Source organism: Salmo salar, chromosome 04 (assembly GCF_965601325.2).
Source record: "Salmo salar chromosome 04, fSalSal1, whole genome shotgun sequence".
In the NCBI taxonomy this organism is placed as follows: Eukaryota; Metazoa; Chordata; class Actinopteri; order Salmoniformes; family Salmonidae; genus Salmo; species Salmo salar.
In genome coordinates, this window is record NC_138294.1 from 20,023,929 (window position 1) to 20,038,051 (window position 14,123).

The 14,123-nt window shown below is 43.8% G+C and overlaps 1 protein-coding gene across 1 annotated transcript in view; it reads right to left on the reverse strand.

Moving 5' to 3' along the window:
* Positions 1 to 14,123, reverse strand: part of LOC106602344 (hedgehog-interacting protein) — a 47,884-nt gene that overhangs the window by 14,142 nt on the left and 19,619 nt on the right. The window contains exons 5-10 of the mRNA XM_045716574.2: positions 12,094 to 12,245; positions 7,646 to 7,819; positions 6,707 to 6,850; positions 5,514 to 5,635; positions 2,175 to 2,298; positions 1,209 to 1,345 (exon numbers count right to left, since the gene is read on the reverse strand). Coding sequence (XP_045572530.1) covers positions 1,209 to 1,345; positions 2,175 to 2,298; positions 5,514 to 5,635; positions 6,707 to 6,850; positions 7,646 to 7,819; positions 12,094 to 12,245 — 853 coding nt within the window. The remainder of the gene's footprint in view (positions 1 to 1,208; positions 1,346 to 2,174; positions 2,299 to 5,513; positions 5,636 to 6,706; positions 6,851 to 7,645; positions 7,820 to 12,093; positions 12,246 to 14,123) is intronic.

Sequence of the window (14,123 nt, forward strand, 5' to 3'; positions counted from 1 at the left end):
ACTGGAACCAGGCGAGTCATTTAATGAGGAGCAAGCCCACAACACGGCTCCATAAGAGGACAAATTGTAAACATGTGTCAATGGGGCCCTGTTGTGGGAAGCCAGCCCAGCTCAGCACAGCCCTCCACCATTCGCCTACCCCCGCCCCATTTACAAATCATGAACAAAAGCAAAAATCTTCAACTAACACCACGCCAAGATACTGGCAAGTCCCATGGTTAACCCTGTGTGCCCGCTGTATGCCAATATGGATAATTAGTTCTCTGCAAAACATGAGCTCACAGTGAGTCCTTTTGTCAAACGGGGATACAATGAATTGGGTTCAGTGGGTTTGTTGATGTAGCGAACCTAACCTCACCTAAGATGGTGTGACTGGCAGGCTGGTAAACAATAACACAGACCAGAAACATTCATCACCAGGTGGCCAACTACATGTCATATCAGTAGGCTCTTTGAGGCCTGGTGCTATCGTATGGAAATGACCATATAATCCTTCAGGAAGCAGGGAGACTTTAATATCCTGCCGCTGGAACGTGCCATGGAGGAAAGGTGACACGGCGGGAAGGGATGAAGGTATTAGTTCCCCTCACAGCGTGTGTGACCTCTGTTGGTTTTCTGGTCCAATATCATGAATATCACTCGAATAACGGCTTGAATTTGAGACTCCGCGGACGTTTTTCCCCTCACTTCCTAATCTCGGAAACTCAATTGGAGAAGTCTTGTTTCTAAACCCAACCGAGTGGAAACATGTTGAACATTGACATCGCACTCCAGGGATGTACTATGTAAATACATGTACCATTGTTCCATATACAATGCCCCAATGATTCTGAACTAGAGTTTTCCACAGTTTTGACATCTGTCATTGGGTGTAAACACGGATTTCAGGATGGCTTGACACTCTGCAATCTATCTTCTGCATCCAGACCCTTTGTTGACAAAAGCTTTCACTCATAACATCAGCTCAGATGTAGAGAGAGAGAGAGAGACCCAGAAAGACACAGAAATTGACATATAATAATGTGGCTATACATGTAGGGGCCAGTCTTTAGACTAGAGAGAGTTGGACTGGATCCCAAATGGCACCCCATTCCCTATTTAGTGCACTACTTTCAACAAGGGCCCATAGTGCTCTGGTCAAAAAGTACTGCACTATATTGGGAATAGGGTGCCATTTGGGAAACAGCCTTGGTGCTGGTTCTACTGACCTAGTTGGTCCTCTCCGAAGCCCAGGATATGTCCCACCAGAGTGGAGCCACAGGAGCTGCTGGTCCCCAGACACAGAGCTTTCTCCTGCCACTGGTCCCTCGCCGCCGCTGAGCCCTTCTGGAGGATCCGCAGGTTCCTGAAACGCACACATACGCACGCACACACACGCGCACACAAATAAACACAGAGCAACATCAGCACACTGTTACAGTCATGCGAGCATTAAGCACAGGTCAGGGGTCAGAAAAAACGGCACATTGTTTCCTTCCAGGTCACAGCACAACAGTCTTGTGTTTCAGTTCCTTAGTGTGCATGAAGTCTTTTGGTTTCCAAATAAACATGATGCCAAAATCCTCCTCGCCCTTTCACAACAACGTGCCCCTCATAAACTGAAATGAGACTAAGTAGCTGCGAGTCATTTTTCCAAACACATTGCCATGATGTCTCAATAGCGTACTTCCTTCAGCGTCTTTATTTCCTTTGTTTATTCAAGAGGCGAGGTTTGACTTCAGCAAGAGAGGAAGATTAATTATCAACCAATGAGACGTGTGAACAACACGAGGCCGTAGCCAAACGGACCAACCAACCGGAGCAGGAAATCACGTCTCCATTTACAGTGAATGAGCCTGAGCAGTAGTAGTGTCAGTAATGTGATAGTAATGTTTTCCCCCCAACGTGGATGGAACACTGGGTTTATGTTGGCACGGTGACCATGGACAGAATCAGGGGATGGACGTCAATTGGCATGGTGTTTACCTCAGAGTTACGTTCACCATAGCAAAGTCGGGTTACTGAACACAGCTGTTTGTGTTTGTTCAATTCAAAGTCAATGAACACTAGAACCGTTGTAGAATGTTCCAAATGAGAAAACAATTACGTTTGATTCAAACTAGCTACACATTTAATCTAGATCATTTGACGATAAATAAAAACCCTGTTATAATATTTAGAACTTATAAACTTACCCGTTCTTGTCTCCGAACACATAGCTCCCGTAGAGCCTTCTGGACTGACAGCCTCTGTAGATGAACCCTCCCACAGGTGCTGCTCCTCCACTGGTCGCCAGGTCAAAGATGGACGCCTCGTTCTCTACAGAAACACACAGATACACAGGCCTCAGATCAGTATCATTAAGATGGACGCCTCTTTCTCTACAGAAACACACAGATACACAGGCCTCAGATCAGTATCATTAAGATGGACGCCTCGTTCTCCACAGAAACACACAGGTACAGGCCTCCGATCAGTATCATTAAGATGGATGCCTCGTTCTCTACATAAATATAGATACACAGGCCTCAGATCAGTGTAATTACAGAGACTGTGTCCCAAATTGCACCCTATTGTCTTTAAAGTGCACTATTCTTTAACCAAGGCCCATAGAGCTCTGGTCAAAAGTAGTGCACTATACATATAGTGCACTATACACAGTATATAGTGCCATATGACACTTAGACAGAGTTAGATCTCTACAAGCTCCAAAAATCGAATGCAGAATGATTGTGGTATTTTAAGTCAATTTGTGTATCCCTCCCAAAGAATGTACTTTTTGGAACATATAGCATTTGTCAAAAGTTATTATTTTCAGCCTAAGATAGCTGTCATTTGACAGCTTGACCAAAATATGACTAGCTACATCTTAGATATTACACTCATATAATATGCAGGGAGTTTCACTCTGTTTATTCCCTACACTCTTAGAAAAAAAGGTTCCAAAAGTGTTCTGTGGCTGTCCCCTTAGAAGAACCCTTTTCGATTCCAGGTAGAACCCCTTCTTTAGGTTCTACAAAGGGTGCTCCTATGAGGACAGCCGAAGAACCCTTTTTGGTTCTAGATAGCACCTTTTTAGCTAAGAGTGTACAATAGTATTCTCTGTGGTGGCAAACATGGTACCATACCTTCACTCTGCACCTGGAGCTGCCATGGTCAGACCCTAGCCTAATGACTGTGACTCCCTGAGACCTGGAGCTGCCATGGTCAGACCCTAGCCTAATGACTGTGACTCCCTGAGACCTGGAGCTGCCATGGTCAGACCCTAGCCTAATGACTGTGACTCCCTGAGACCTGGAGCTGCCATGGTCAGACCCTAGCCTAATGACTGTGACTCCCTGAGACCTGGAGCTGCCATGGTCAGACCCTAGCCTAATGACTGTGACTCCCTGAGACCTGGAGCTGCCATGGTCAGACCCTAGCTTAATGACTGTGACTCCCTGAGACCTGGAGCTGCCATGGTCAGACCCTAGCCTAATGACTGTGACTCCCTGAGACCTGGAGCTGCCATGGTCAGACCCTAGCCTAATGACTGTGACTCCCTGAGACCTGGAGCTGCCATGGTCAGACCCTAGCCTAATGACTGTGACTCCCTGAGACCTGGAGCTGCCATGGTCAGACCCTAGCCTAATGACTGTGACTCCCTGAGACCTGGAGCTGCCATGGTCAGACCCTAGCCTAATGACTGTGACTCCCTGAGACCTGGAGCTGCCATGGTCAGACCCTAGCCTAATGACTGTGGCTCCCTGAGACCTGGAGCTGCCATGGTCAGACCCTAGCCTAATGACTGTGACTCCCTGAGACCTGGAGCTGCCATGGTCAGACCCTAGCCTAATGACTGTGGCTCCCTGAGACCTGGAGCTGCCATGGTCAGACCCTAGCCTAATGACTGTGACTCCCTGAGACCTGGAGCTGCCATGGTCAGACCCTAGCCTAATGACTGTGACTCCCTGAGACCTGGAGCTGCCATGGTCAGACCCTAGCCTAATGACTGTGGCTCCCTGAGACCTGGAGCTGCCATGGTCAGACCCTAGCCTAATGACTGTGACTCCCTGAGACCTGGAGCTGCCATGGTCAGACCCTAGCCTAATGACTGTGGCTCCCTGAGACCTGGAGCTGCCATGGTCAGACCCTAGCCTAATGACTGTGACTCCCTGAGACCTGGGTGTGATTTATGCCCACTCTAATGAGTCCTGTTTTCTCTGTTGGTGTAGGAAGAGAAAAGGATATCCATGTTTACTGCCATCTGTCACGAGTCCATTAGTACGTAGTGGAGGGTGCTTTCAATTACTGTGACTGAGGCCTTGCCTTGTTAAAAACAACTTTGCTAAACTGGATTAAAATGTAATGTCGATATAGGACTTTAACCGCCACCATACCTCTTCATTAACGTTGAAACTGAACAAATTAAGTGATGGTTGTACTAAATAGCGCAGGAGGTTGATGATGGAGTTTTAGTGTATTTTTGGGACAACATGAATGTAAATCATTATGTAGTCATTATGGGAATAATGGACATTATGATGTGAGGAGTTCTCGCTCCTATTAGGGTGTAATCAGATAGGTAATGAACTCCACCTCCATCATGGCAATAGTATAATCGGGGCCGGGATCTGGGGTAATTTGGCCTAATCAGTGGTCGTCCTGGGTGAGAGGTGGCCAATGGAATGGGTGGGGGCTTTAAACTAGGCTGAGGGGCTGGGGGGGAGGGGGTTAGGGGGGGTTGTTTTGCGGGTGGCTGAAATAGCACTCATTGTGTGGTTATTAGAATCAAACAAACAGCTCTACATGATTCAAACCAAACAAAAGCACTAATTTCTTCATTGTGTTAGAAAGAGTGTTCTGGTGTCGATTATGCTCTTTTGACGTGCACCAAGGAGAATATGAACCCCAGGTCCTCATGGCTCTGTTTAGAGTGCTTTCAACTATACTAACCCATCATCAAGATATTCATCATGGCTGACAACTATAAATCATATTCATGGACACAAACTCACATTCCCCTGGCAACGATATGCGAGGACGAATCGTTTGTGGATCACAATAACTTCTGATACTTTAAATAAAAACTCAGATACACTGTGTACTGAACAAGTTGGAGGCTGACCAAATACCGCATTCTCACAATAAGAAAGAATCCAGTTGTATTCCAAGAAAACAGACATCGTTTTTCTCGTGCAGAACACACAGTAAAATGAAAGGTTATCCAAAAAGGTCATTTGTGAGGAATTCCATCAGATTCTTCCACACTTTCCCAAGGTGAGAGAGGACATGAAATGAGACTGTAAGGCAGACAGAGCTATTTTCATAACAAGCAACATTAATGTCCCATTGATGTATTCCAGACAGACTCCTAAAGGGCACTCTGAGGCTCCTAAAGGTCCCAAATGGCAGCCTGTCTACTATAAAGTGCACTACTTATAACCAGGGCTCATGCACTCTGCTCAGAAGTAGTGCACTATATAGGGAATAGGGTGCCATTTGGGACACATCCTCAGTGTTGTTAGGGAAAACCATTAGAAGAAGGAACTCACCGTAGTCTTTCCCCTTAGTGATCGCCAGTATTCTCCCTGCTGACGCGTTCCTACCGCTGGCGTCCGTGCACAGGATCAACAGACTCCCGTTGTTATCCGTATGATGCCGGTCCACGGCACACCTGGGGAAAGGCAGGAATGAACGGATAAGTGGGAAAAACATTGGAACGTCATGGCACTGTCCATCTGCGATGATGCGTCACTCCCTGAGTATCAACGATCACCTTGGGGTGGTCGTGCCACATGATAAAACGGTGGCAGGCAACGGGGGTACTGTAAATCAATAGCTGCATATCTCACACACACACAGCTACAACTCAGTAAGATTGATGAACACGTTCTAATGAAGCTCATAGCCTAGTACAGTCAATCCATGATCAACCTTTTACCATGTGAAGACACAGAACAACCGAGGCAGTAACACACGGAGTGATCTGATCATGCCCATGGTTGAGAAGATACACACTACAAAGGAATAGGTGCAACAGTCACTCACAATTAACTGTCACTCACAATTAAAAACAACATACTATATACAAATATTAATATATGAGAAGATACACACACACCATAGTGATGTATTGGGGGATTCTCTGGCTGGGTACAGGTATCAGGTATGTAAAGTATTGGTGGTATTCTCTGGGTGGGTACAGGTATCAGGTATGTGAAGTATTGGGGGGATTCTCTGGGTGGGTACAGGTATCAGGTATGTGAAGTATTGGGGGGATTCTCTGGCTGGGTACATGTATCAGGTATGTGAAGTATTGGGGGGATTCTCTGGGTGGGTACAGGTATCAGGTATGTGAAGTATTGGGGGGGATTCTCTGGCTGGGTACAGGTATCAGGTATGTGAAGTATTGGGGGGATTCTCTGGGTGGGTACAGGTATCAGGTATGTGAAGTATTGGGGGGATTCTCTGGCTGGGTACAGGTATCAGGTATGTGAAGTATTGGGGGGATTCTCTGGGTGGGTACAGGTATCAGGTATGTGAAGTATTGGGGGGATTCTCTGGCTGGGTACAGGTATCAGGTATGTGAAGTATTGGGGGGATTCTCTGGGTGGGTACAGGTATCAGGTATGTGAAGTATTGGGGGATTCTCTGGGTGGGTACAGGTATCAGGTATGTGAAGTATTGGGGGGGATTCTCTGGGTGGGTACAGGTATCAGGTATGGCCATGGAGCATTTCACTCACCTGCCTGGGTCATGCAGTCCGTGGGCAAAGATTTCTGGTGGCTGGTTGGTGCTGTTGAAGTAGGGGTTGTTCCTGGGTATGGAGTAGGGAGCCGTGCAGCAGTCTGTGTCCACGTCCACCCTCAACACAGACCCTGTGAAATCACTGCAGACAGCACACACAAGAAAGGACAACTGGTTAGGTGGGAGGAAAGTGGTGCAGGTGGAAAAACTGTAGCTACTGTCTTGGTTTACTGCTGCCATATTGTTTCATCTTGCCAAATGTTAGAAGACTTACTATCCTTTAAGTTTTTGGGAAATTGCCTACAGTGGCCTAAAAAATACTAGCAGAAAGATGTCCATAGAAAGATTCCCATAGACAGATACCCATAGAATGATGGCCATCGAAAGATGCCCATAGAAAGATGGCCATAGAAAGATGCCCATAGAAATACGCACATAGAAAGATGGCCATAGAAAGATTCCCATAGAAAGACGCACATAGAAAGACGCACATAGAAAGATGGCCATAGAAAGATATCCATAGAAAGATGTGAATAGAAAGATGGCCATTGAAAGATACTCATAGAAAGATACCCATAGAAAGATTCCCATAGAAAGATGGCCATAGAAAGATGGCCATAGAAAGATTCCCATAGAAAGATGTGAATAGAAAGATGGCCATTGAAAGATACTCATAGAAAGATACCCATAGAAAGATTCCCATAGAAAGATGGCCATAGAAAGATGGCCATAGAAAGATACCCATAGAAAGATGGTCATAGAAAGATACCCATAGAAAAGATGGCCATAGAAAGATGGCCATAGAAAGATACCCATAGAAACATGGCCATAGAAAGATACACATACTAAAGATTCTGACAGAATGATCCCCACAGACTAATCCCCAAAAGCCTACACATTGCCCTTGACCTTTGACCCCCTGACCCCTGGGTCTCACCTGAGGCCGTCCATCTCCTCCATGTCGTCCAGGGTGATCATGCCGTCTCCCAGGACGATGTGCAGCAGGCCGTCAGGGCCAAACAGCAGCTGTCCTCCCAGGTGCTTCCTGTGCAGCTCTGCCACTTCTATCAGCATCCGCGTGGTCCTACTGTCCACCACATTCGGGTTTTTCCTGATCAACAAAATTAAATCGAAAAGTGTTCGATCAAATGCATAGTTTTTTATGTCTATGAGAGGAACCTAGAGTGTATTGTTTTATATCTCTATGAGAGGAACGTAGAGTGTATTGTTTTGTATCTCTATGAGTGGAACCTAGAGTGTATTGTTTTATATCTCTATGAGAGGAACCTAGAGTGTATTGTTTTATATCTCTATGAGGAACCTAGAGTGTATTGTTTTGTATCTCTATGAGAGGAACCTAGAATGTATTGTTTTATATCTCTATGAGTGGAACCTAGAGTGTATTGTTTTATATCTCTATGAGAGGAACCTAGAGTGTATTGTTTTATATCTCTATGAGAGGAACCTAGAGTGTATTGTTTCATATCTCTATGAGAGGAACCTAGAGTGTATTGTTTTGTATCTCTATGAGTGGAACCTAGAGTGTATTGTTTTATATCTCTATGAGGAACCTAGAGTGTATTGTTTTATATCTCTATGAGTGGAACCTAGAGTGAATTGTTTCATATCTCTATGAGAGGAACCTAGAGTGTATTGTTTTATATCTCTATGAGGAACCTAGAGTGTATTGTTTTGTATCTCTATGAGTGGAACCTAGAGTGAATTGTTTCATATCTCTATGAGAGGAACCTAGAGTGTATTGTTTTATATCTCTATGAGAGGAACCTAGAGTGTATTGTTTTATATCTCTATGAGAGGAACCTAGAGTGTATTGTTTTATATCTCTATGAGGAACCTAGTGTATTGTTTTATATCTCTATGAGAGGAACCTAGAGTGTATTGTTTTATATCTCTATGAGTGGAACCTAGAGTGTATTGTTTCATATCTCTATGAGAGGAACCTAGAGTGTATTGTTTTATATCTCTATGAGAGGAACCTAGAGTGTATTGTTTTATATCTCTATGAGAGGAACCTAGAGTGTATTGTTTTGTATCTCTATGAGTGGAACCTAGAGTGTATTGTTTTGTATCTCTATGAGAGGAACCTAGAGTGTATTGTTTTATATCTCTATGAGAGGAACCTAGAGTGTATTGTTTTGTATCTCTATGAGAGGAACCTAGAGTGTATTGTTTTATATCTCTATGAGAGGAACGTAGAGTGTATTGTTTTGTATCTCTATGAGAGGAACCTAGAGTGTATTGTTTTATATCTCTATGAGAGGAACCTAGAGTGTATTGTTTTATATCTCTATGAGGAACCTAGAGTGTATTGTTTTATATCTCTATGAGGAACCTAGAGTGTATTGTTTTATATCTCTATGAGAGGAACCTAGAGTGTATTGTTTTATATCTCTATGAGAGGAACGTAGAGTGTATTGTTTTATATCTCTATGAGAGGAACCTAGAGTGTATTGTTTTATATCTCTATGAGAGGAACCTAGAGTGTATTGTTTTATATCTCTATGAGAGGAACCTAGAGTGTATTGTTTTGTATCTCTATGAGAGGAACCTAGAGTGTATTGTTTTATATCTCTATGAGAGGAACCTAGAGTGTATTGTTTTATATCTCTATGAGAGGAACCTAGAGTGTATTGTTTTGTATCTCTATGAGGAACCTAGAGTGTATTGTTTTGTATCTCTATGAGGAACCTAGAGTGTATTGTTTTGTATCTCTATGAGGAACCTAGAGTGTATTGTTTTATATCTCTATGAGAGGAACCTAGAGTGTATTGTTTTATATCTCTATGAGGAACCTAGAGTGTATTGTTTTGTATCTCTATGAGTGGAACCTAGAGTGTATTGTTTTGTATCTCTATGAGTGGAACCTAGAGTGTATTGTTTTATATCTCTATGAGTGGAACCTAGAGTGTATTGTTTTATATCTCTATGAGAGGAACCTAGAGTGTATTGTTTTGTATCTCTATGAGTGGAACCTAGAGTGTATTGTTTTATATCTCTATGAGGAACCTAGTGTATTGTTTTATATCTCTATGAGAGGAACCTAGAGTGTATTGTTTTATATCTCTATGAGTGGAACCTAGAGTGTATTGTTTTATATCTCTATGAGTGGAACCTAGAGTGTATTGTTTTATATCTCTATGAGTGGAACCTAGAGTGTATTGTTTTATATCTCTATGAGAGGAACCTAGAGTGTATTGTTTTGTATCTCTATGAGTGGAACCTAGAGTGTATTGTTTTATATCTCTATGAGTGGAACCTAGAGTGTATTGTCAGAGGCTGGCGTGACGCTTCAATACATTCCATACCAAGGGTGGACAGTCTTAGGGGTCATAGTGTGTGCATGCTTTTTCTCCAACCCAGCCCTAACACACCCCTGCATTAACCAAAATGAGCCCTAAACATATGTTGACACTATTGGGGCCTACTACACATATTGAGAAAAAAGGTAAAGAATGTTTGAGACGTATATTTAAAGGATGTCCTGATTAAACAGAGGGGTGCACATGTAATGCCTGGATGAAAAAAGAGCAATTCTGTACGTGAGTAAGATGATACCACTGCAGGAGAAAATGCTGACATGTAAAAACAAGCTAACTCACCGACAACACGCCAACGAGAAGAGTGTTTAATGAGCTTGTTGTCTGGAGACATTGGGTTTTGGATTTGACGCTTCATTAAAGCTCAGAGTTAGGACGTTATTACGATGTTAGGGTGAATCTCAACTCAAAGCTGTAACTCAAACCCATAAAGTGATGACTTTCCAAGTCCAGAGAAAAGATTTGGCTTCATATTAACAGCCACAAAATGTTTAATGATGTGTTATTTTGGGCAGGGTGTTTAGACAGAGAGTTTCTTATTTTGTTCCTTCAGGGTCGTTGCTCTGCCAGGAAGAGATTGACTATTTCACACTGAGTGACATACAAACACCAACGCCATGGCTCCTCCTCAAAACGCCACCACCTCCAAGATTATAACAGTTTGAAAAATGAAGTCTTTAAACCGAGCCATACAACAGTGATTATGATAATAAAAACGTAATACTTTAACTAGTATAGTTACGAGAAGTTTGTGTTGTTAATCACGGCTTGTGCAACGGAGCTCTGGTATATCACCAGCAGAGCCACAAACATCTACAGTTGTCATTAGCGGCATTGTAGAATTCTTCCCTGTGGCTCAGTTGGTAGAGCATGGTGTTTGCAATACCAGCATGGTGTGTGCAATGCCAGGGTTGTGGGTTCGATTCCCACGGGGGGCCAGTACATTTTTTTTTTTATGCATTCACTACTATAAGAGCGTCTGCTAAATGACTAAAATGTAATACGGCGCCATTACAATTTTCAATTAAAGCAAAAGCTGTCGCCGTCAGAAAACAAGTTTCACGGTGCGGGACTTGACTTGGCAGCAAGCCGACGCCGGCTGCATTCAAAACTCACTAGAAAATAAACATTTCCTGTTCATCAACTGTACTTTATACTAGTGATGGGGAAAAAATTGTTATGTTACATATCGGGATATTATTTTTGACGATATATCGTATTGTTTTGACAGTATCACAATATTATTTGTGTACCTGCTCCAAAACTCCAGTATTTTTCCCTCATGTTTTGTTCTCCATCTTCTTTATAAATAGGGAGCCAATATGTTTTCAGCACTTTTATTTCCATGACTGATCAAAACTTGTTTTCTCATGGCTCTCGCTTGTCCCTCTGCAGCAGACATATTGTGAGCAATATGTTTGAAACATCGAATAACATTGCAATAAAATAACAGTGCGAATCGCAATACATATAGAATCGTGAGAATTGCAATACATATCATATCGGCACCTAAGTATCATGATAATATCGTATCGTGAGGTCCCTGGCAATTCCCAGCCTTACTTTATACCTGCAAACATTTATCTCGGGAATATCGACACTGAAATCCATCTTATTTAGGCTTTGCTTGTTTCTGCATCGTCATTGGTTGAACCATGTGTGGTCAATGAATGTATCTAGGGGGTGGTTTGGTTTGGTATTTTCCCATTTTACCTGGAGACGGTGCCCACAGGACATAGATGTCAATTCAACGTTTATTCAACTTTGTTTCAATGTAATTTCACAGATTGTACCTGGAGACGGTGTACTCGACCACACGCAGGACGTTTCTGTATTATCAGTGGTTGAACCGTAAATGGTAAATGTTTGGCATGGGTTTCTCCACTAGTTACCTGGAGACGGTGTACTCGACCACATGCAGGACGTTTCTGTATTATCAGTGGTTGAACTGTAAATGGTAAATGTTTGGCAGACGGTGTACTCGACCACATGCAGGACGTTTCTGTATTATCAGTGGTTGGCATGGGTTTGTTTCTCCAGTAGTTACCTGGAGACGGTGTACTCGACCACGCGCAGAATGTGGTCGTGCGGTCCGATGGCCCAGCGCTCCTGGTTGGTGGTGTAGGAGACGTACAGCTTGCCGTTCTTCTTGTAATTGGGGTGGAATGTGAGACCTAGCAAACCCCTTTCATCTCCTGCCTGCAGTCAGAGGACAAACACAAAGGACCAACAAGTTAATTATGTCCCTACTTTTTCTTTCTTTCTTCTTTCTTTCTTTCTTTCTTTCTTTCTTTCTTTCTTTCTTCTTTCTTCTTCTTTCTTTCTTTCTTTCTTTCTTCTTTCTTTCTTTCTTTCTTTCTTTCTTTCTTCTGCTGCTTGTGCTGGTAGTAACTAAAGTCAAAGCCAACCCATAACCCACAGCCAATCACCCTCCACCTTGTCTCTTTCTCTCTACTTTTCTCACTATATTTCCTTCTCTCTCTCTCTGTCTCCTTCCATCTTGGTCTCTATAGATACCCAGTGCCCACCCCTCCCAACCAAATCCCCCTCTTCTGTCCTCCCCACATACCGTACCTCCACAACCGCCCTCATTGACTACTGCATTACAAACCATTATAAAACATTTGACTCCAGCCAGTGCTCCCCCTCGATCCCCCTCCAGTCCACCCCACCCCAGCCCTCTCTATCTCTCTCTCTCTCTCTCCAGCTTGTCCTCGGGGCCCCTGCGACGCCCAGGCCATCCCGGCGGCCTCCATTGTCCGGTGATTTGTGTGTGTAATCTTTGGGGGATATCCGTGAATGCTATGCTGAGTGGCTGAAAGAATTTATTAGCTCACTCGTAGTTCATAGAGAACACAAAAGTGCAGAGTCCTTCAGTCCTTTTTCTCCCCCACCCACCCACCCCCCCGCACCATGCAAAATTTGAGGATAGAGATGGAGGGGAGAAGAGAGAGAGAGAGAGAAAGAGAACCTAAACAAGGACAGGGCTGCCAGCACCCAGTGTCTTGGCAACATGTTTAGAAACCATCTAAATTGCTTGTGTAATACGTAAACCTTTGTCTCACCCCGGAGGCAGCTACATCAGTCACAACTCTGGTGGTCCTCCCATCATAGTTAGCTGTAATAAGCAGCTATAGCGTTTCAGTCCCTAGGCAATGCAATCAGGTCTTTGTGTTTCTCTCTCTCCCTCTCTTAACAAAAGAATGAACAGAATGCCAGGCTTAGGTGTTAACAATGTTTAAAACGTGCCCCCTTACATTTTTGGCCGTATGTTGTTGTCCCCCCCCTCTCCAAAACAGCTCAAGCCCCATTAATAACAGAAGCATTGATGCTGGCTGGCGTGGAAGCAAAAAAATCAACCTCAAACCCCCCTAGAACGGCTACCTCACTGAAGGAGGCGAACCAGCAGCAGCATCAACATCAGCCAGAATCAATGCCGATCTGCCTGCGTCAACCTCTTGGAATTCCCTCTCAAAATATTTTAAAAGGAATTTAGGCAAAGAGAGCGAGGAGGTCTGGCCTTTGTGTTGGGCCTACAGTGTGGAGGCATTAGTAGAGGTGTAGTCCCGGGTCACAGGCCAAGCAACACAGATCATAAATTGGTTCAAGTGTACTGAATCCCCCAGAAACTGTTTGGACGGCGAAGGGCAGAACCCAGTCAAACATTCCAATGGGAATGTGATGGAAGTGTCCGTGTCGTCAGCCCTGTTAAGTACGAGCTAGGCCTACAGTGATCAGACACCGGGGTCCTTTCAATACCGCCGTTAAGATTAAAAAATGTGAACGTTGACGAATAAATAAGAGTTCCTCTCGATGAGAATTTATGAGAACTACTCAATGTAAATTCCGTGTTGCTCAAAATAACAGGATTTATGTGGGGTTGGTAGTGAGTCCAATCAACTGCACATTGACAGTAATGAGTGGGAGATGATTCCAGTTTGCCACAGACAACCATTCCCGTCCCTCAACTTAAAATTATTGACCCATATGTCAGATTTGGGATGCAGTGACCCGAATTCCCCCACATAAACACTGGGAAGGAGCGGGTCAAGACAAGAATTCCAAAAGGAAGGAGCC